Source organism: Myxocyprinus asiaticus, chromosome 23 (assembly GCF_019703515.2).
Source record: "Myxocyprinus asiaticus isolate MX2 ecotype Aquarium Trade chromosome 23, UBuf_Myxa_2, whole genome shotgun sequence".
Lineage (NCBI taxonomy): Eukaryota > Metazoa > Chordata > Actinopteri > Cypriniformes > Catostomidae > Myxocyprinus > Myxocyprinus asiaticus.
In genome coordinates, this window is record NC_059366.1 from 17,858,559 (window position 1) to 17,883,099 (window position 24,541).

At 42.7% G+C, this 24,541-nt stretch overlaps 1 protein-coding gene across 7 annotated transcripts in view; it reads left to right on the forward strand.

Annotated features, from left to right (window-relative positions):
* The window catches only part of LOC127414110 (fibroblast growth factor receptor 3-like), a 111,405-nt gene that overhangs the window by 60,446 nt on the left and 26,418 nt on the right, over positions 1-24,541 (forward strand). For 4 of the 7 annotated variants that reach the window (XM_051651869.1, XM_051651866.1, XM_051651865.1 and 1 more), the window contains exons 3-4: positions 10,031-10,297; positions 17,608-17,673. In XM_051651869.1, coding sequence (XP_051507829.1) covers positions 10,031-10,297; positions 17,608-17,673 — 333 coding nt within the window. The remainder of the gene's footprint in view (positions 1-10,030; positions 10,298-17,607; positions 17,674-24,541) is intronic. The other 3 variants (XM_051651868.1, XM_051651871.1, XM_051651872.1) reach the window with 3 other exon arrangements.

The window sequence follows — 24,541 nt, forward strand, 5'->3', positions numbered from 1 at the left end:
ACGATCAGATGTTAAGAGCAAGTCATTTGTGACTCTGATAAGTGCAGTCTCTGTACTGTGATGGGGCCTAAATCCTGACTAAAATTGTTCATATATACCATTTCTCTATAGAAATTAACATAGTTGGGACGACACAAACTTTTCTAGTATTTTCAACATAAATGACAGATTTGAAATCAGTCTGTAATTAGCCAGTTCTCTAGGATCAAGCTGTAGCTTCTTAATGAGCGGTTTGATAACTGCCATTTTAAAGTTTATTGTGACATGTCCTAAGGATAGTGAGGAGTTAATAATATTAAGAAGAGGTTCTGAGATTACAGGGAATACCTCTTTTAAGAGCTTAGTTGGTATTGGATCTAACATACATGTTGTGGCTTTTGATTTTTTGATAAGTTTTATTAGCCCTTCATGATCTATGAAATCTATGAAGTTACTCGTGAGAAAAATTATGAGACACTGTTTTCTGAGGTGCTGTGACAGTTGATTGCATAGTTCCAATTTTATTTCTGATTATTTCAATTTTATCAGTAAAGAAATTCATGAAGTCATTACTATTGTGCTGCGACGGAATATCTGGTTCAGTCAATGCTTTATTCCTAACAAATTTAGCCACAGTACTGAGTAAACAGCTAGCATTGTTGTGGTTATATTCTAGAATTTGCTGACCTGGCAGCATTTAGTGTCTGTCTATAGCTACACTACCAGTCAAAAGTTTTGAAACACTTACTTATTCTTTATTATTTTTTATTTTTTTTCTCACATTTTAGAATAATAGTAAAGTCATCTAAACTATGGAATAACAAATGGAACTATGGGAATTATGTTGTGACTAAACAAAATCCAAAATAAATCAAAACTGTTTTATATTTTAGCATCTTCAATGTAGTCACCCTTTGCCTAGAATTTGCAGACATGTACTGTTGACATTTTCTCAACCCACTTCTTGAGGTATCACCCTGGGATGTTTTTAAACAGTATTGAAGGAGTTCCCATCTATGTTGGGCACTTATTGGCTGCTTTTCTTTATTATTTGGTCCAAGTCATCAATTTCAAAAACTTTTTTTTAATAAACTTTTAGTTTTATAATGAAATAAATTAATATGGTGGCACAATTATATTTTTGTATACAAAACTAATTTCAAACATTTAAGCATACGCCTTCAGATCAAAAGATTTTTAAGATCATGAGAAACATTTCAGTCAAGTGTTTCAAAACTTTTGACTGGTAGTGTATATAGCTATATACACTATCCTTCCATGCACCGCAAAATACCTCTATTTATACTAATTTTGTATTCTTCCACTTGAGCTCCATTTTCCAAGCTGCTCTCTTGAGAGTGTGCGTGTGATCATTGTACCACGGTGCGAGGCTTTTTTCTTTAGTTTTCTTTAATCGAAGGGGGGCAGCACTATCAAAAGTGCTAGAGAAGACTGTATTTATATTTTCCGTTATTTCATCAAGTTCTTCTAGACCTTTTAGCTTACTGAGTATGTGAGACAATTCTGGATGATTATTAGTGAAGCTATCTTTAGTGGTTGAAAGAATAGTTCTACCTGAACGATAGCATGGTGTAGATTGAGTGACATTAGCAACAAACAAGAGACGAGGTAATGATCTGAGATGTCATTGCTCTGCGGTAGGATTTCTATAGTATCAACATCAACTCCATATGACAGAATGAGTTGGTCCTATCACATTTTGTCTGACTCCAAGAGAGTTGAGAATATCAATAAATGCTAATCCCAATGTGTCATTTCCATTATCTATGTGAATGTTGAAGTCACCAACAATTAAAGCTACATATCTACATTAACTACTAGATCAGATAGAAAATTAGCAAATTCACCAAGGAAACCAGAGTAAGGCCTGGGTGATCTATTTACTGTAGCAAGGGCAAAAGACGACAGAGATTTTTTATTTTTATCTGACGGTGTCATATTAAGCATTGTTAGTTCAAAAGACTTATATCCTGTCCTCTGAGTAACACCAAAAACTTCACTGTAAATTGTAGCAACACCTCCTCCTCGACCCTTCAGATGAGGTTCATGTTTATAACAATAACATGGGGGAGTAGATTCATTTAAACTAGTATATTCATCTGGTTTAAGACAGGTTTCAGTCAAACAGAGCGCATCCAAACTATGATCTGTAATAATTTCATTTACAATTATTTCTTTGGTAGAAAGAGATCTAATGTTTAGTAGCCCTACCTTTATATGATATTTATCTTCAGTTATTTTTTTTATTTTTTATTTTTTATTTTCTTTGTGTTTGGTAGTTCGGGAAACAGACACAGTCTCTATATGATATCTAGGTGATACAGTCCCTGTGTGTTGTAGTTTATGTAACTTATGTGATGTCTCAAGGCAGCTAGCAGATGTTCGGATTAACCAGTTTGTCTTCTTCCTAACCTGGGCCCCTGTTAGTCACATACTATCACTAAGACTATGAGCCAAATTACTAGAGAGGAGAGCAGCACCTTCCTGGAGGGATGGAGTCCATCTCTCTTTAGCAGATCAGGTCTACCCCAAAAACTCTTCCATTTGTCTAAATCCTATGCTATTCTCTGGACACCACTCAGACATCCAGCCATTCAGTGACACTAATCTACTATATACCTCATCACCACGACGAGCAGGGAGGGGGCCAGAGCATATTACAGTGTCTGACATTGTTTTTGCAAGTTCACACACCTCTTTAACATTATCTCTAGTGAAGTCGGACATCATTAGCGATGACATGAATAAAAATTTTAGAAAATCTACATTTAGCTAGCCAGCACTTGTAAATTTGATCTGATGTCAGATGCCGAGCCCCCGAAATGCATTTAACAATGTTGGCTTGAGTCTCTATTTCCACGTTCCTTAAAATAAAATCACCAATTATTGGGGCTTTTTCAACATGATTCTCAGTGGGTGCATCACTGAGTGGGGAGAATCGATTGGAAATCCTAACAGGAACGGGAGAGTGGTGTCGCTTTGCTGAGCGAGTTTGCCGCCGAGACATCACCCAAACGCCCTGTTGCGGAGGCTCTAGAGATGGAACCAAAGTGTGTGTGTTGCTCGCTGTTCTACCCACATCTGAAACAGTATCTATCGGCTTCTCTTTCTCACTGACCTCCACTAGCATTTTGATGCGTGCTTCTAGCTCATTAACCTTCTCCGTCAGCCTGACTAATTCCTTACATTTATCACATGTGAATCCCTCACTGCTGATGGAAGAAGCTATAGTAAACATGTGGCACGTAATGCAGGAAGTAATAATATGAGCAGATGCCATGACTTACAGCAGTTGTTTGTTGTTGTTGTTGTTATGATTGTTCTTGAGTGGCGAGGGTTTGAGATCAATGTGGTGAAACACAGTGGACAAAACAAATGCACGCAGTCGAGACACAAGATGTAGACAAGCGGGAAAAGGAAAAAAGAGAGAAAACTGGTGTGCGCGGTATAACACACACACAAGCGGGAAAACCCAAAGCATACGGTAAAATGGCAAAGGATAAAATTATGAATGTATAAAAATAAGAATAAGTGGGGGCCTGGGTAGCTCAGCAAGTAAAGACGCTGACTACCACACCTGGAGTCGCAAGTTCGAATCCAGGGCGTGCTGATTGACTCCAGTCAGGCTTCCTAAGCAACCAGTTGGCTCGGTTGCTAGGGTGGGTAGAGTCACGTTGGGTTAACCTCCTCGTGGTCGCTATAATGTGGTTCTTGCTCTCGGTAGGGCACGTGGTGAGTTGTACGTGGATGCCGCGGAGAATAGCGTAAGCCTCCACACACGCTAGGTCTCCGTGGTAATGTGCTCAACAAGCCACGTGATAAGATACGCAGACTGACTGTCTCAGACAAGAAGGCAACTGAAATTCGAGTCACTACGCCACCACGAGGACTTAGAGCACATTGGGACCTGGGCATGCCAAAATTGGGGAGAAAAGGGGAGAAAAAAAAAAAATAAAAAATAAGAATAAGTAATGCTAAGCAGGCTAGCAAGCTACAAAGACTCGTGCAGTGTGCCATCAGCAACAGGAACAGGAGTATAGCTAAGTAAACTCACACACACTCAGCAGTATTGCAGATATTTCACACCCACACTATGTGAGTTCATATTTAGATGGGCACTCATGAAACACTTTTATATTAAATGTAAAAATGACTACTGTGTTCTGACTATTCCTATAAACACCCTTACACTCTTTCACACACATACATTTTACATTTACATTTATTCATTTGGCAGATGCTTTTATCCAAAGCGACTTACAAAAGAGGAAAAACAAAAGCGAATCATCTTAAGGAGACAGTGGTATGAAAAGTGCCATATTACAAAGTTTCACTAGCATCAGAATAGTATTCAACACAGAATAAAGTGCAACAGGATTTTTTTTTTTTTTCACATACACACAGTGTTGACCTGTATATTTTATGAAAGCAGACAAATGTATTCCAGTAAATCTGCTATGTTGCCCATGGCAGCCAGCTTTAAATCACAGCTAAAATATTATCCTGCACAACTCTGGCGAAACACACAAAAAAAAACCTTTCATCTTTTCTGCCTGATCAAAGGAACACTGTCCTCAATACTTACATGTGTGTGTGTGTGTGTGTGTTCATGCTGAATATAAAATAGTCTGTGAATCCACAGTGATTATGAAAATACATGAAGCTGATTATAAAGTGAATGTATGATTACAGGCTTTGGATGATGGCAGTGCTGTGGTCACAAATGGCAGAATATATTTGTGCTATTGGTGATATTTACTGTACCAATGGTTCACATCCTGGATGGTTGACCAATACTTAATTCTAGCAATACTTAATCTCTTGCGTTGCTTGCTTAGACCAAAAATGTTCTCTACGCAATTACCCAAACAAAAATGCAAATACTTGCACAATACACTGCAAATGTTCTTGTGTTTCTGTGGTGGTAGCAAACCTCATTACTTAAGGTGGTGATCAGATTATCTTCACTTGTGTTATTATTTAGGTAGCTAGCTTTAAACTTGTCGACTTACCTAACTTGCTCCGAAAAATTAAAACTTTTGCTCTGCCACAACAGTAGATAACTTGAAAAAAGAAAACTGGCCGTAGAAGAAGACAGTTTACACCAATTTACGCTTTAGCACCCCTTGTGGCAATTTTGAGAATGTGTTATGTACCTGCATTGTGTTAGGAATTACGTCTCGGCACATTTTGGAATGCAATGACATGACACGAAATGGAGCTTGCATAGCTATAAGTGTTTGCGTTCATGTACTTATGTAAAGTATGTTTCAGGGATTAGAGTCTAGACAAGGTTGTAAGTGTTCATAAAAGACAAAATCTCACCTAAACTATGATCTCGAGAAGATATATTGATAAATTCTATATCATCCCTGTAAAATCTCAGCACTTACAGTGGCTTTATTTTCCACATGCCCTACTGAGGAAAATGGAAACATACAGTAGCCATTTATGATATTTATTTATAATCCCCTTCCCCCCCACACATTAGTGTCTTTCACTCAGCCAAGTATATGTTACCCAAACACTCGTACACAAATAAAATCTCATACACTCCCTCTCTTTCATAGGTTCTAGAATAGACACACACACACACACACACACACACACACACATACACGCACACATAGGAGTTTATTCACTCAAGGAGCAACCATCTGATGTCAGCACTGTAGTACCTCTGGATTTGAGTGGTAGAGAGGTGGAGAGGTAGAGAAATGAGTAATAGACTAGATGAAAGTTAAGAAATGAAGGTAGAAAAGGAGGATGGAGAATCAGATGTGATGGTGTCCAGAGTGAAACTCACAAGAAGTGATATGAAAGTGATCAAAGAGGCATTAGCACTTCATGTGGCCTTCAGACAGCCTCGGACGGATTGGTGTTTTTGGGCTCACACTTAACAGTGTGTGTTCATGCGCTCACATGTAGCGGGCAATCTATAATTCATACGCCTGATTCTGTATTCCACTCGAGCTCAGTCTTGTCTGCAAGCCGTCTGCCAACACACTGCTGACCTCATACACATACAAAAATGCAATATATATCAAATACATCAACCTTTTGTAAGTCTGTTGCACTCTTCGTAGAGATGAATGTCACTTTGTGAGAGAGAGACAGACTTCAAATAGAGAGAATGAAAGAGATGCTACAGGGAGAAAACTGAGTTTGATGGGTGTGAAGGAGAATAGAGAAAGGGATTTGAGGATAGAGCAATGAAGTAAATTCTGTCATGTGGGTTATTTATTATTATTAAATCCATGGTGATCACCGGGTTGCTGGTAAACATTTTTGTGTGTTTATTTTTCCTGGTGTGCATTTCTGTGTTTAGAGCTCACTTTGGAATGGAAGCATAAAGATTTTTTTTAATTATAGATCTGTACAGCACACATTGGCTCTGTTCCAAAACTTAGGCCCTGATTTACTTAGCTCCCAAATAACAGGTACTAATTTGCTTGTGCAATCTATGAAATTGTGTGTGCACATCTTGGGTGTGTTGTGGGTGATTTACAAAGAAAAACAAATAACTACACGTGCAAATATATTAGACACACCCTCCAAAAGGAGACTTTTGCGTGGGATAATTGCACCAAATGCATGCTCACCAGTGCTTAAAGTGGAAGAAAAAGTTCAGGTACTCTCCTTGTTAGTATTAAACTTGATTTTTTGGGGAAATATAATGTACTCTGAGGCGCATTCGCCGTTTTTGTTCGCAACATATGTTTATTTAAAAATAAGTAAATAAACTTGGGGTTTTATAAACTGAACTGGGGTCAACATTTTTCCGTATTTATCTTACCTAACACTTTTATTGTAACTAACATGTTAACATGAAAAACAAAACTGTCAATAATATGTGTTTATTTACATTAAAATAGTATTTAATTACATTAAAAGAGGTATATAATTAAAATGTTCAAGTTCTGGACGTATATTCCTGGAATTTATCTGATCTGGCTGAAGAAAAATTATGACCTCACACTCTCAACTAACAAATAGGTTTTGATTAACTTTACTTTGAAAATAAAAGCATACAATGTAGGGTCATTGTTTATGAAAACTGAGGAAGAATATTTAGATCTGCTAAAGTCTGTATCTTTGACAATATCAAACCACATAAGAGAACGATGGCAATCTAATGTAGATCTCTCTTTTTACACAAAATAAATGTAGCCTAAAACTGAAAAAAAGAGCATTATGTCTGTTTTTCCTTTTTTTTTATCCAACCATTCAAAGAGGGGGAAATGAGCCTTTCCTTGTCCTGCACACATGAATTTGCACACAGGAGCCAAATACATGTGCAGATAATAATCATTAGACACAGTGAACAAACTGATTTGATGATGTTCAGGATTGTGAACATACATCTGTATATAGATGCAAAAACACTGGATTTCTGCATGGGCAAGTTCAGTGACACTTTACATAATCTTTTTACGAGCACTACAGAAAAGAATGGAGAACAAAAAGCAAATTTGTCTGTGTATTTTCTTTAAAGGTTCGGTTTTCATCATCGACTTGCCTTTTGTGAAAAAAGGTTGTGCATATAAGCTGACATCACTACTATAACAGCTTTTAATTTTTTTTTTAAGTTTGTAGTTTTGACTGCACCCAGCAGCTAAACAATTTGTGTAAATAAGACACGATAAAATGCTCACCCAAAAGTTGCTGGAGAAGAGTGTAACTGAACTAATTGCCCAGACAAGCTTAAACATGTGCTCTTACACGTGTTGAGTGCAGAGATTGCTCGGATTTTTACCACGATTTTATCAAAATCATTTGGAAGGTCAGATAAAAGTGATTGCCGGGCCTCATCGACTGATTTACATTGATTCACTGATTTACATTAAAGAAAGAAATTACATCGTATCGGGAGACTCTGAGAAGTGGTGGTACACAAGAAAAACTGCTGGTACTCTGTTGACTGAATTAGAGAAGTGCAGGTACTGCGTATCGGTGAGTACCCTCCCACTTCAAGCACTGATGCTCTCCTACATTATGGCTCTCACTAGATACCATTTTATTTATTTTTTTATTCAATATTTATTCAAAGTGTAGAGCAGTTGAAAAGAATACCTGTGTATTACACTCTTCTCTTCAAATTCATCAGAACGATTACAGAGCGTAGGACAAAATTGCTTCAATTCATAATTCACAAAGAAAAAAAATACAGCATAATGTACGTTAAGACATTGCACCACTGGTGTATTCTAAAACGGAATCTGAATTTCAAACCGCAGAAATCTTGACCATGGTGAAGGTGTGCTCTGGAGACACAGGAGGCTTCACGAGAGAGAAGCAACGCTCAAAATTTGTTTTGCGGGGGAAAGACACACCTGTTCGGTGTGGGTCTATCGGGTGCCACCAACACGGTCCACTTCGATCGAGCACTGGAGAGAACTGCCACTTAGGATATTTCGCCTTTTAAAAGTAATGTTTAAAACATTGAAATACGACATACTTTGGGCATAAATTATTAGTAGGCTATTTTTTATCTTAGAATTAAGAGTTGAATGATCATCAGAAGTTTCAAGTTCTAAAATAACCAAATAAAAAAATAATAATAAAAAAAAAAATATATATATATATATATATATATATATATATATATATATATATAATATATTCACCCCAATTTGGAATGCTCAATTCCCAATGCGCTCTAAGTCCTCGTGGTGGCATAGTGACTCGCCTCAGTCCGGGTGACGGAGGACGAATCTCAGTTGCTCAGTCTGAGACCGTCAATCCGCACATCTTATCACATGGCTTGTTGAGCGCGTTACCGTGGATAGCGCGTGTGGAGGCTTCACGCTATTCTCCGCGGCATCCATGCACAACTCACCACGCGCCCCACCGAGAGCGAGAACCACATTATAGCGACCACAAGGAGGTTACCCAATGTGACTCTACCCTCCCTAGTAACTGGGCCAATTTGGTTGCTTAGGATACCTGGCTGGAGTCACTCAGTGTGCCCTGGATTCGAACTTGCGACTCCAAGGGTGGTAGTCAGCGTCTTTACTCGCTGAGCTACCCAGCCCCGAATTTATTTAATATTTAAAATATTCATTTCACAGTCCTCGTAAGACTGCGTTAGTGGATCAGCTTGGACATTTTTTGCACGTGCAATCATGTTTGCATATGTTTTTATACACGCAAACCTTTAGTAAATCAGGGCCTTAGTGCACTTCCTAGGTAGGCAGCACTTTAAGGCATCATAGGCATGCTCCCGACACAAAAGCTGTTCCAAATTATTGATAGAAAATAGTTCATTATATGAATTATAGAGTGCCTGCTACATCTGAATACTTGCAAACTTTGATATTAGAGTTTGGTGTAGGCATTTTTGCTAAACTAATGGCAAGATTCTCTAATAAGCAGATCTATTTGCATTGCAACTTCTCAACATTTAATGAATTACACTGAGTGAATAACTTCTATGACAACTTCTTTTGGCCAAACTTTAAGGCAGCAATACCTTAAAGATGGTGGACGAACCAGCAGTAAAGTAAAAATAAATAACTTGTTATTCATTCATTGCAAAAAAAAAGTTGCAATAAAAATAGATCAATAAATATGATAAATTGACCATTTGTCCCTGTATTTTTGTGTGCTATGTATTTTTATGTAAAAATGTATGTTTTATGTATTTTTATATTATAAAATCTTGCCGTTAGCTTAGCAACATGCTAACCCCAGACTCTATTAAAAGCAATTGTGAGTTGTATCTCCTGTGCACTTCGCATGTGGAACACACAGACATGCAGTTTTTTGTAGAGTGTTCTAAATCAGGCACACTTTGTAGAGTGTTCCAGGTTAATCACTTACAAGTTTCTATTTTAGTTAAACTGCTGTCAGCCGCCTATCTAGGCAGTAGAAAGCAAGGTAGCCCACTTATTTTTGGAACAGAGCTGTTCCCTGCTACAGTATATGCAAATGATAACAATAACTATTGTTAATTATTGTTAATGATACTTGTGCACTGCACATTGCAACTTACTCCATTAACGTATGTCCCTCGTTCTCGTTCTGTTAGACTGGGTATCGAGTGAGGTGGAGGTATTTCTGGAGGACTATGTGGCAGGAGTCGGGGACACTGTGGATCTCTCCTGCACTCCACGTGACTTCCTGGTCCCTATCGTGTGGCAGAAAAACGGCGACGCAGTGTATCCTAGCAATCGTACGTGGGTGGGGCAGAAAGTACTCCGCATCATCAACGTATCCTATGAAGACTCGGGGGTGTATTCCTGTAGACACACCCACAGCAGCATGCTGCTTAGTAACTACACCGTCAGAGTCACTGGTAACTATTAGTCTGTCCTCAAATTTGTTTTGTTATGTCTTTAAGTAGCAGGGGGTTTTTTTTCTTCATCTTCATACAGTAGACTTTTTAGCACAAGCTCAGGCATGAAAAGCATTAATTGGCCACTCGCCAGTCAAACTCGTTCCCAACAGACAAACAGGTCTTGAGACATATTACCTACAGGCAGACTTTGACACTGATGATACTAACACAATAACACATGCACAAAGGCAGAATGTTAAACAATCTGCTTGTTGTTTAATATTCCAGGGGGAAGTAACAGGGCTGTTAGTGTTTTAGAGTGTGATGAGTGCCTTACCTGAATAAAAATCAGGGAATTACAAAAATATAGAATGCACAGGGAAAATATACTGTTAAATGTAGAGAAAAATGCAATATTTTAGTAATTACACAAATTCAAATGAGTCTGCAATACTTTCTAGCGTGTTTTTTGTGTATCACATATGGCCCATTGAGCTGGCAGGTATGGTTATTGTTTAGTGTACAGACTTTAAAAGTGTCACTGGCTATGTTCGGAATAAAATATTAACGTACCACTTACCGGAAACTGTGCGATATACACTGTATACTGCCTACTATTTTTTTTTTTTTTTTTTATTGTATGTGATACATATTATGCAATGAAAAATGTTTCAAACAGTAGTATACTACATTGCTATTACACGACTTTGTTACATTGCATGCTTATTGAGGGGTATCCAGTTATCATCTTGGAATTTTTCCATTCAGTTTTGAGTAAAAATGTCTTAAGATTTGGCAGTCCAATCTAATAAATCCCAAAAAATTTAAGATGTTATGAAATAAGGTCCTGGTTACTTTCGCAACCTCCGTTCCCTGATGGAGGGAACGAGACGTTGTGTCGATGTAGTGACACTAGGGGTCACTCTTGGGAGCCCCAAACACCTCTGCTTTTTTGAAGAAAGGCCAATGAGAAATGGCGAGTGGATTTTGCATGCCACTCCCCCGGACATACGAGTATAAAAGGAGCTGGTATGCAACCACTCATTCAGGTTTTGTGCTGAGGAGTCGAGACCAGGTCCCGGCCATTTCAGTGGGTAGTTCAGCATTGTGGCAAGAGGGACACAACGTCTCGTTCCCTCCATAAGGGAACGGAGGTTACGAAAGTAACCAGGACGTTCCCTATCTGTCACTCACTCGACGTTGTGTCGATGTAGTGACACTAGGGGTCACTATACAAAATGCCACAACTATCTGAACTGTGTTACGTGAACTGGCGGTGTGTGATGGGCAGACCGCTGTGTGCCTTGTAGCCAGCGCACCAGGCCGTCACGTAACCTCCCCCAACACTCTTATGACCGTCGAACGGTCCTACAGGAACAAGTCGACTGCCCAACAATAGGGACAGGCTAGCCCAGCTGAGGCCTCTTTTCCTCTCTTTTCTCCCCAAAAGTGGAGTGGAATTTGTTAACCGACTGGGAGCCATAAGTGTCTGCGTCGGGGGGTGTCCCTCCCAAGGGGAAGACACCGCGGAGACCACACCCCACCCAAAGAGAAGGGGGGGGGTATTTTGAGTGGAATACATCACATGGTCTTACCGAGTCTTGTCGGAAGTATGTCATGTGGGAAGGTCCCATGGTAGGTCCTACCTCAAGGGGGAGGAGTTTCTACAGAGCATGGCGACCGGGGGCAGAGGGGCCTCTGCCCAAGGAAGACGCAGTTTGCCGACAGGGAAACGATTTTGTGGAAGATATCAGATGGGGTCGCCTTCTGGGAACCAGCACATGTGGAGCACCTACCTCAGTACAGGGGCTCATTAGCGCATGTACTGGGCCGGCAGCGAGTTTCTCTGCAAACTCAACTGCCAGAGAGCTAAGGAGGAAAATCATCTAGGGATCACAATCTGTGAACATGACTGGGAGTCAAGAGCACACGTCTTCACCTCAAAGGAGGGGAAAGGCGCTATGTGCAAGCGGTACACCAGGCCAGCTATCCCGGAACTTACCTGCTCATGCCTGCCAATACACGGGACGAGACCGGCTCAACCCGGAGATTGTAGAACCTTGCAAAGGTGTTGCCCAGCCCCCTGCTCTGCAGATGTCTGCAAAGACGCCACTGGCCAGGGCCAAGGAGGCCGCCACACTCCTGGTAGAGTGGGCTCGTAACCCCGCAGGGGGTGGCATGTCCTGAGCCTGATATGCCATCGCGATGGCATCAATGACCCAGTGGGCGATCCTCTGTTTGGAGACAGCGCTTCCTTTCCGCTGTCCACCAAAGCAGATAAAGAGCTGCTCGGAGCTTCTAAAGCTCTGCGTGTGATCCAAATAGATGCGTAATGCTCGCACCAGACACAGCCCCTCCTGGGGCAGCGCTTGCAGGTTCACCACCTGATCCCTAAAAGGGGTCGTGGGACCCTTGGGCACATAGCCCGATCGGGGTCTCAGGATCATGTGAGAGTAACCCGGACTGAACTCCAGGCACGATTCGCTGACAGAGAACACCCGCAGGTCCCCTACCCTTTTGATGGAAGTGAGCGCAGTCAGGAGGGCAGTCTTCAAAGAAAGTGCCTTAAGCTCAGCTGACTCCATGGGCTCAAAGGGAGCTCCCTGTAGACCCCAAAGGACTACAGAGAGGTCCCACGAGGGGACGAGGCATGGTCTGGAGGGATTCAACCTCCTAGCGCCTCTCAGGAACCTGATGATCAAGTCGTGCTTCCCCAAGTACTTACCATCTACTGCATTGTGATGAGCCGAAATAGTGGCTACATACACCTTCAGGGTGGAGAGGGACAGCCGCCCCTCCAGCCTCTCCTGCAGGAAGGAAAGCACCGATCTGACTGCGCATCTCTGGGGATCTTCGTGTCGGGAAGAACACCACTTAGTGAACAGATGCCACTTCAAGGCATACAGGCGCCTTGTAGAGGGCGCCCTAGCCTGAGTGATAGTGTCTACCACCGCGGGTGGTAGGCCACTTAGGTCTTCCATGTCCCGTCCAGGGGCCAGATGTGGAGATTCCAGAGGTCTGGTTGAGGGTGCCAAACGGTGCCCTGTCCCTGAGAAAGAAGGTCCTTTTTCAGGGGAATTCACCGTGGGCTGTCGCAAGGAGCGTGAGATTCGAGAAGATTCGACGGAACCTCCACAGGGCGAGCAGTACTGCCAACAATTCTAGGCAGTTGATGTGCCAACGCAGCCGCAGGCCAGTCCAGGAGCCTTGAAGCACTTACCTGGCTTCTACCGCCCACCATAAGATTGGCTGAGGAGGGGGGAGGAGGAATCTCATCCCCGTATTCCACCGGAACCAATCCCATGTGGGCGTGTTTGTGCCAAAGCTGGGCACACAGGGGTGGGGGTTCCGCCGCTGGAGAGCCATACCTGCCAAAATGGGATGTGGACGGTGGTCGGATGGCCGTGCGCACTGGACATGTGACCCAGGAGACGAGGAAACCATTCTTTTGTCAGGCTTTTGGGTGCCGCAGCCTCCTGGGCATGCAGCAACAAAAGATTCTCCTCCCGGCCCTCCACCAGGGGATGGAGTGGTCTGTCGACCAGCACCAGAGAAGCGGGTCTCCTCGCCCCTGGGTCGCCCGTCTCGGGGGGGCTTCGAAGCCTTCCTCGGGTTCTTAGCGGCCGGTTGTGAGACGGGTGGTATCTGCTTCCTGTGGAGGGCTCCACACCAGAGCGGGCCACGGGGGCGGGCTACGGTGGAGCCGGTGTTGTTGCTGCAGGAAGACGCCCTTGGCGATGAGCAGACAGGGTGCGGGGTCTTAAGCCACGCCGGGGCAGGATATGTTGTAAGGCCCCGTCTGCTTCTTCACCGCCGAGAATTGCTGGGCAAAGTCCTTGACGGCATCACCAAACAGGCCAACCTGGGAAATGGGGGCGTCAAGGAACCGTGCCTTGTCCGCCTCTCCCATCTTGACCAAATTGAGCCAAAGGTGGCGCTCCTGGACCACCAGGGTGGACATCGCCTGCCCGAGAGACCGCGCCGTGACCTTCATCACCCGGAGATCGAGGTCGGTCGCCGAGCGCAAATCCTGCATCAATCCTGGGTCAGAACTACCCTCGAGCAGTTCTTTTAGCACCAGTTCTTTTAGTGTACTTGCAGGAGAGCCATGGCATGCAGGGCGGAGGCAGCTTGTCCAGCAGCACTGCAGGCCACAGTCGTCCAGGACAACATTAACCTACAGGCCGTGGACGGGAGCTTCGGGTGCCCACGCCAGGTGGCGGCGCTCTGCGGACACAAATGCACCGCAAGCGCCTTATCCACCTGGGGGATCACCCAATACCCCCTGGCTGCTCCACCATCGAGGGTAGTGAGAGCGGGGGAGCTGAAAGACCGGGACTGGGCAGTAAAAGGTGCCTCCCACAATCTTGTCAGCTCCTCATGCACTTCCATAAAGAAAGGGACTGGGGCGGGGCGTGGCCATGGGCGGCACCCTGAGCCTAGGAACCAATCATCGAGCCGTGAGGGTTCAGGGGAGAGTGGAAGGTTCCACTCTAGCCCAACACTCGCAGCCACCCGGGAAAGCATATCTGTCATTTCCGTGTCGGTGTGAGACTGGGCGACCGTTCCCGAAGGAGGAAACCCAGCCGAAGCATCTGCGTCAGAGCCTGCTCTCCGATGCTGTGCTCAATAACTCATCTTCTTCCCGAGCTCCGAACGACAAGTCAAACTCGTGCTGAGATGAGCCGGCGGTCGCGTGCGAGAGCCCGATCAGGGCAAGCAAGCGTGCTGGGGAATGGGAGGTCCGTGGGGGGATACCCGGCGGAGGTGGTCCCATTGATGTCCCCAAATCGACGCGGCCTCAAACCCATAGGTAGAAGGACCGGTGTGGGGAGCCAATGGGGTGGCTGGGGTTCTTACGAAAGCAAGCTGCGACCGCAGTGTTGCCATGGTCATGTTCTCGCAATGAGGACATGACTCATCCATGAACAATCTATCCGCATGGGCAGTGCCCAGACACGTAAGACAGCAATCGTGGCCGTCAGAAGCGGAGAGATAACGACCGCAACCAGGAATAACACCCAAACAGAAAGGCATCTTTAAAAAGACGTTCTGTGTGTGCTGCTCTTTTTGTGAATTAAAATTTACTCTTTTAGAATATACTCTCTTATTTTTGCTCTGCCAAAGCACCCAGGGGCATTTTCTGCACTCCACGGGTGCAGAGGGGGAGAAGCTGCTGAAATGCACCATAAATCCAGCAGTTTTGAGGTGTGTCTTTGGAGGGAATTGAATTCAGTGCACTGAATACAACTGCTCACCTCCGAAGAGAAAATCTGAATGAGTGGTTGCATACCAGCTCCTTTTATACCCATATGTCCGGGGGAGTGGCATGCAAATTCCACTGGCCAATTCTCATTGGCCTTTTTTCAAAAAAGCAGAGGTGTTTGGGGCTCCCAAGAGTGACCCCTAGTGTCACTACATTGACACAACATCAAGTGAGTGATAGATAGGGAACTATAAATTCTCCTTGTTTATTTATCACATTGGAAGTCTGAAGTGTGCTCATTTATTTTACTGCTGATTTTGATAAATGTAGTAGGTTTTTATGCATACAGATACAAATTTCAAAACTGTACAATACTGTATACTGCAGCAATAGTAAGAGTAGTTTGGTTGGAAGCATGCTATTCTGAACATAACCACACCACACAAATGTTCATGCTGTAACAAAAAAATATCATTAAAGTATTAAAGAGCAAATAGAAACTTTGCATGACAAAATTCAGACTTTTGTTTTCATGAAACGGGTGTGTGGTTGTGTTTGTAAAGTGTATTTAAACAGTAGTATGGAGTGATCTTAGGACCTGTAAATTTAGGGACACAAGCTGAGCTGCTTATTGACAACTAATTAGAACATACTTATCTGGAATCACCTCATCATTTAAAGCAGATGGGAGAAGGAAGACCTAAGGGAGAGTTTTTTTTATGCACATGTGTTTGGTGTTAGGTCAGAGCAAATCAGCTTTCCTTCCCTCCTGTGTCTGGAGAAAAAAAAAAACTGAAATGGGCACACAATCTGGACCAATTACTGCATGATGATAAAGGGTCCACAAGACAGCAATATCCTGTTCTGCACACTTTAACACAGAACACAGCTCCCAGACTCACTGACAGGCAGCAACATACAACACAAGAAAGAGAACTTTAATCACTGAATTTCTTCAGTGGAACACAAAAGGAGTTATTTGTAGAGTGTTTATGCTGTTATTTTCCATAGAATGAGAGTAAATGGTGACTTGGGCTATCAAGCTCCAAAAAAAAAACAAAAAAAAAAGCACCATAAAGGTGTCATAAAAGCAATCCATACGACTCGTGTGCTATCTTCTGAATTCTTAATAGTTTGTAATTATGTGAAGAACAGACAGAAATTTAAATTGTTGTTCATTAAAAATCTTTCCCTCCACCTTAGCTCTGAAATCTCATTTGCGTTCAGTATATTCAAATTTTCTGACGTAAAACTCATTGTGCTGGCTTCGACATCAATGACATCAAAAATCATTGGTTCTCGTGTGTCTCATCATTGATGTCAAACCTGGTGCGAATAGTCTTAAGAATTAAAAAATGTTTGTGTACCATTCCTTTAACAACATGTAACACCACAGAACAACAACACACCCCTCAAAACTCCAAAACATTTTATAAGATACAAACACAGCACCCAAAGAAGACAGTTAAGCCACACAAAAAGATGAAAATATAACAGAAAACAGTCTTGTGCAACTAACATTCTGAAAAGCCCACACACATACAAACAGAAAGCTTCAGTGTACCAGTAACAGCATATCTATAGCACTAAATAGGCCTAGTGTTGGATTTCATGCTCTGCTGGTATTTTAGGAGTGTGTACCCTACAGTTTTACCTGTGTTAATGCTCACAGAGGAAGAGTTGAAGACAGAATAATCTCTTTTCAGGGTCATAGTGCTTTTTTTCCTCCTCTGAATGAGTTCATTTAGAAGCAGGATACAGGAGTGTGTGTGTTTATATACCGTGTGTGTTTGTGTGCGTGCGTGCGTGCGTGCGTGCGTGCATGCGTGCGAGAGTGTGTTTTAGGGCATGTGTGTGATTGTGTCTAAAATTACAGCTGTTGTCAGAAATCTCCTGGACGTTTCACTTACTGAAACATCTGCCATCCATTAACCGCTGTGTATGTGAGCATTTGAGTAGTGTGTGTGTGAAGTAATTGGTTTTGATTTGTTATCAGTTTATTTTCCTCATTCTGCAGATCATATGAATAGGTTCATTGTTCATAGAGAAAGTCCACTGTGCTTTGTGGTAATACAAACTCTCTCTGTCTCTCTCTCTCTCTCTGTGTCACTGTCTCTTATAGATTCCTTGTCCTCTGGTGATGATGAGGACTATGATGAAGATTCGGACGATGCAGGTAATGGAAATGGTGTGTTTCAGCCTCTCATTTCTCATTTCATTCCTTTTTTGATTTGAGATTTTCTTTAAATGTCTCTGTTGTGCAATAAATGCATTACATTGCTGTCTCTCTTAGCTGGGGCTATAGGTTGCATTTCATTTCATCAGCTATATTCTTACACTTGATGCTAAAACACAAATTCTCCTGAGAGAGAAGGAGAAGATGAGAAACAATTTAAAGTCTAACAGCATCATGTGAAATGTGCCTAAATAACTGAGAAAATTACACAGTTTCAACTAAATGCATATATCTACAGAAAGAAAGAAAGAAGGCTATCACATATGGAGTTTTATAACAAAGTTCAGGAGGATCATGTTTATTTAATCCGACCAATCACATCACCACAGTAAGCATAAATAAACACATGCTTACATCCATGCTGTGACGATTCCTCCAGCATTTGGCTCCACCCACTTACCACGACAAATCCATGCAACAGTTTTGGATGACACACTACTCTGTGAAAATCATTTGCCATCATCAGATAAGCTTTTCCATCGCAATCGTTACGTTATTCACCAAGCTGCTGCAGCAGCCTCTATTCATATTTCGTGGCAACACTGGCTGCCAATTTAACCATTGTTTTTGCACTGTCTTTCTTTTATCCTCATCTTTTCTCACCGAAGCAGAAGGCTGCCTCCACTGCTTCACTGTATACCTGTCCTACAGCCCCCTATGGCTGTACACAGGTCCTCTCGTCCTAATTTTCCATCCGGAGCGGTCTCTGTAGCATGAGGCTGACTCCGCGAATGGGCGCTGCTCCGGCTTCATGCCACTTGAGCTCTATTACAGCTTTAATTTAACGCAAGGGAATCAAAAGATTAACAAGTCATTTTTATTTGTATAGCGCTTTTCACAACACACATCATTTCAAAGCAGCTTTACAGAAAATCATGATTTAACAGACAACGAAACTGTAATATCGATAAAGTCTTAGAGTAATCATTGTGTAATTTGATTAAATATGACTGTAAATTGTGTATACAAATAAATCATTAAATATGTAAATTGTGTATAAAAATAAATAATTAAATAATTAAATAATAATTGTATTTAGAACCCCAGTGAGCAAGCCGAAGGCGACTGTGGCAAGGAACAAAAAACTCCATAAGATGTTGGTTAATGGAGAAAAATGACCTTGCTCACTGGGGGGGCCAGATCCCCTCTGGCTAAACAGCATGAATATAATGCCAATATTAGTTCTTTGTGTGCAGGGCAAGTCATGGTTTAAAATTAGTAAAATAAGTAAGTGTAAAAGGGCCAGTTCATACAAGATTTTGTATGAACTGTAAGATTAATGACTAATGTCTTTGAAGTCCATCCTGGATTAACTGCAGAATTTCACATAGATACATGGTCCTTTGTTAGTTGGCTGATGAAGGCTTTTGTTGGCAATTAACTGACAGAATATGTATTCCATTTAAAGAGTGTAGTCCATCAACTGGCAAAGGTGATGCAGGCAGAGATCAATTAGTTGCATCGCAGTTCAACCGGCAGGTCATTTTGGTGAGGTTCGGTGGGGTCCATCCTAAGTCCAAGTATCAGGCAGTAGCATATGAAGTATCCGATGTCTTACAGTTGGAGTTGGCATCAGTTTATCCTCTGAAGTCCATCGTAAAAGACCGAAGTGATGTCTGGCTAGCACCAGCTGTAGTTTGTCGTCATCACTCAGCAACACGTAGCAGTGGAGTCTGACACCAAGCAGGAATGGACTGGATGTGGCCGGCTCTGATAACCTCGGGATATAAATGCCTATTTGTGAGTTGATGGATAAATTAGATGTATGCCTGGCTAAATAGATTAGTCTATTTCTAGACTTAAACTGAGTGAGTGTGTCTGCTTCCCGAACAGTGTTAGGGAGACTATTCCATAGTTTAGGAGCCAAACAGGTAAAGGATCTACCTCCTTTTGTGGATTTTGATATTCTAGGAACTATTAACAGGCCAGAATGTTGTGCTTGTAATGAACGTGATGGAATATAGCGTGACAGAAGGTCACTTAAGAACTGTGGAGCTAGACCATTCAAAGTTTTGTATGTAGTTAACAGAATTAAAAAATGTATATGAAATTTAACAGGTAGCCAATGTAATGATGATAGAATGGGGATAATATGATCACATTTCTTGGTTCTAGTCAGCACTCTGGCAGCTGCATTGAACTTGCAGTACATCCTCCCAGTAATACATTACAATAATCTAGTCTTGAGGTCATGAACGCATGAATTAGTTTTTCGGCATCATCAACAGAGAGCATGTGTCATAACTTAGCAATATTTCTGAGGTGGAAGAATGCTGTTCTACAAACACTGGAAATTAGATTTTCAAAGGACAGATTGGTATCAAATATAACACCTAATTTCTTTGCTGTAGAAGACGACTTAACAGTACATCCATCAAGAGTCAAATTATATTTTAGCGGCTTATTTTTAGAGGTATTTGGTCCAATAATTAGTACCTCTGTTTTGTCGGAATTGAGTAGAAGGAAATTTCTGTTCATCCAATCTTTGATTTCATTTATACACTCTGCTAATTTGGAGAATTGTGAAATTTCATTTGGTTTAGAAGAAATATAAAGTTGGGTATCGTCAGCATAACAGTGGAAACTTATTCCACGATTCCTGATAATATCTCCCAAGGGAAGCATATATAAGCATATATTTAGAGGCCCTAAAACTGATCCCTGTGGCACTCCATACTTAACTTTTGTTTGATTTGACAATTCTTCGGTTGCACATACAAAGTGGTAGCAGTCTGATAAATAGACCTAAACCATGCTAATGCAAGTCCACTAATGCCAACATAATTCTCCAGCCTATTCAAGAGAATGTTGTGATCTATCGCGTCGAAGGCAGCACTAAGATCTGAAAGCACTAGAAGAGAAATGCAGCCGTGATCAGATGATAAGAGCAAGTCATTTGTAACTCTGATAAGTGCAGTCTCTGTACTGTGATGGGGCCTAAATCTTGACTGAAATTGTTCATATATACCATTTCTCTGTAGAAATGAACTTAGTTGGGATGACACTACCTTTTCTAGAATTTTCGATTTGAAATCGGTCTATAATTAGCCAATTCTCTATAATTAACTATTTAATTCAAACATTATTCCAACATACTCCAGTGTTTCAGTCTGTTTCTCTCGCACAGGTGATTCCTGTCAGCCTGATTACCTAACCGTGCAGCTCGTTTAGGGTGTTCCATTCAGTGATCATTCCCATGCCCTATTCCCTTCGAAGACTTTACCATCAACCGTGAGATATTTGGAGGGTTAAGAAGTGGGGGGGCTCAAAAAATAATTCGGAACTCACTTTTAAGCCTTTATTATCAGAAATTCCGTTTGAAGTTATCTTCCAACATGACTATCATGACAGTTCTCCCTTCAAAGTGCCCTTCAGAGTGTGATTTACTCCATTTAGAACACAGGGGCAATCATGCAACAAGCGAACTTCCTTTCAAAATACACTACTCTAATTACAAACATCTTTCCAAATCAGTGCAGATCATCTGCTCTGACCATGCTACAGCTCACTATGGCTATATACAACTCCTGTCCGAACAGACCCGAGCCAAATTCGGCTCTGCAAGCGGTGGGTAGTGCTCCGCATCACAACTCGTTCATGAATCATTCCGCAAAAGTGTCTCGCCTCCTCGCAGCATTCGAGCTCACCTCGCCACGCAGCTCCGAAAACCATGAAGCAAATGCTTCTACAAACTTCTATTCATCACTAGACTATAACATGACTTTCTCTTCTCCCGCCCAGGACAAACATTTCACGCAGGTGAAATCAATCCATCATTTAAATTTTACAGTCTTCTCTACTTTTGCCCGAATCAGTGGATTACAAACTCTTAACAAGCTTTGACCATAGAACCTAATTGCTGTATTACTTTAAAGTGTTTCAACAATCTGTCATAGTCTTGCGCTCCACTCAAGCTTAAAGTAACGGGTTGAAATTGCCGCCGGATGATTCACCGGATATATATCAATATAAATAAGTCGTATTTATTCACCACATGTAACGAGGCTGGCAACAGGTAAACGAGGAGGCGATGATGAAGTGCGATGATACCAAGTGCAGTTTATTAACAAGGTGTATTCCAAAACATGAGTCCAAATGTGAACACAAAACATGAACTAGACTTGACTAAACTTGACATGACTTGGCTTGACTATGAAACAAAACATAAACATGACTTGACTTGACTTGACCATGGAACCAACATTACACAAACAATACTCGACAATGGACAATGGTAAACATGAGGGTTAAATACTTGGACTTAGAACACATGACAATGAAAACCAATGAACACTTAGGACTCTAAACAAGATAACGAGACTGCTAACAACCCAGTGAAACAATAAACCAATGGGGACAAGACACAAGAACATGGGAAACACATGACAAGGTCACATGACAAGGAAACAGGAACAAACATGGCATGGAACAAATTTATCAAAGTAAAAGACATGAACAACAACACCTACAACCCTGACATATCTCCCCCTCTAGGGGACGGCTCCTGATGCCCCAAAACAAAAACACAGAGTTCAAGAGGGAGCTGGGGTTGGCGGGGGGGGGGGGGTGTGGCGACTTGATGTGGTTATGTGACAGGACATGGAAACATGTTGAAACAAGGTGTGGGGCGTGGTCTGGTGAAAACATGCCATGGAGCATGAGACCAGGGCGGAGCCTGTGGGGGGGTGGAGCCATGAGAGGCTCGAGGGGCAGAGCCATGGAAGGTGGAGCCGTGAGAGGCTCGAGGGGCGAAACCATGGAGAACTGGATACCCAGAATGTAGCCGAAGACTCAAAGGGCCAGGGTGGAGCCGGAGGCAGGGAGGACCAAGGTGGCGCCGGAGGTTCAGAGGAGCAAGGCGGAGCTGGGGGATTGGAAGACCGAGGCGTAGCCAGAGGATTGGAGAGCCAAGGTGGAGCCAGGTGACCAACAGACCAAGGAGGAGCTGGAGGGACGAGGGACCCCAGTAATGCCGACAGGCTGAAGGACCACGGTGGAGCCGAGGGTACATGGAGCCGAGGTGATGTCGAGGGATCGACAGGCCAAGGTGGAGTCCAGGGCTTAGAGGGTCTAGGCGGAGTCGGAGGTTCGAAAGTTCTCCGTGTCTTGGATATCTCAGAGGGCGATGATTGAGCCGGTGGCTTGGGGGGAACCAGCTGATCAGGAGAACTCAGGGTGGGCACAAGGGCAGGAACCAATTCCAACTCAAATAGCCCGGTGAGAGATGGCTCTGGAACGGACGAGGTTTGCAACGCTGGTTCATTGGCCGTGGCAAACGTGGGCATTGACTCGTTGACCATGGCAGGCTTGGGTGTTGGCTCGTTTACCAGAGGTGAGCCTGAGACATTGCATGGAGCAGACTGAAGCTTGGCTGTGACATGGCATGGAGCAGCCTCGGGCATGTCTGTGACTTGGCATGGAATAGATTGAGTCGTGGCTGTGACATGGCGTGAAGCAGACTGAGGCGTTATTGTGAAGTGCTCAGGCATTGCTGTGACATGACCTATAGCAGACTCAGGCATGGCTGTGACATGGCAGGGATCAGACTGAGGTGTGGCTGTGACATGGCATAGAGCAGGCTGAGGTGTGACTTTTGGGGGGGGGGGGAAGAGGCATCGTAGCAACTGTCGTTCAGCATTTCAATATTCCTACCCAAACACATTGATGTCCATGTTTCACCGGGCTCTGACACTAGCAACTCGCTACCCGGTCTTCTTTTGGGGGGTATTCGAACTCGGGTCAAGTCTCGATCCTCCAGCCCCCCTCCAGGGACAGGGAGCCAAAAACGTTTACACTATCCTCATGGCAGGATTACATTAACTTGCGAACTACTGAAATGGAGTTTCATAACAAAGTTTGGGTGGAGCATGTTCATTTAATCTGACCAATCACATCGCCAGAGTAAGCTTATATAAACAGATGCTTAAATCCATGCTGCGACGATTCCTGCAGCATCCTTCCACCACCCCAACTCCTCCCATATATTCATTAATAACTCAACAAGTCCGGGGGGGTATTTGAGCTTGGATCAAGTCTCAAGCGCTCCTCCAGGGACAGCGAGCCAAACACTTTTACACTATCCTCATGGCAGGATTACATTACATTGCAAACTACTAAACTGTCTGTTGTGGTGAGGTTGGGGGAGGGCATGAAACGAGGGATTAAACAAAAACCAAAAACCCCTTTAGAGTTTAATGACCAGTAATCCAGCTCTAATTAAGAAAGAGAGAGAGAGAGACACACACACAGTAAGAGAAAGAAGAGAGAGAATTCAGTACATGCAAGCTGAGAGCTGTGAGGTCTGGCCTCTTTGGAACATTTGAGAAGAGCTGAGGTTGTGTGTGTGACAATCCAATGACATCATTCTGTAATATCTTAATGATGCTGCGCTGGTTACTGCTCGCAGTTTGGCTGACTGAAGCAAGCTGTGTGTAATATCAGCTGTGTGGAGTTGCTTTTTACTTTGATGGCTTGTTTTGGCTGTAGAATAAAAGTAAATGAAAACAGTTGGGTCACTGTAGATTTGTGGTCCCCACTTCAAAGCTCAGATTGTCTGTATTGAACTGCACAGAAAGTGTAAGCAATGTCAAACCACACATACATATGTATTGGCCAGGACCACTGCTGGGTACAGACCCATGTTGAGATGCCCTGATGGTTTGACTGGACATGCTGTACCGTCCAACAGCATGCTATCTGAGAATCTATTGCAAACTGGAAGTATTTTGTTTGTGTGTGCATTTGTGTATCTACTTAACCATAGTTTGGGAACAAAATTGTCCCTAAAAGTGAGCTAAATCTGACAAAACCTCCCTTTGTG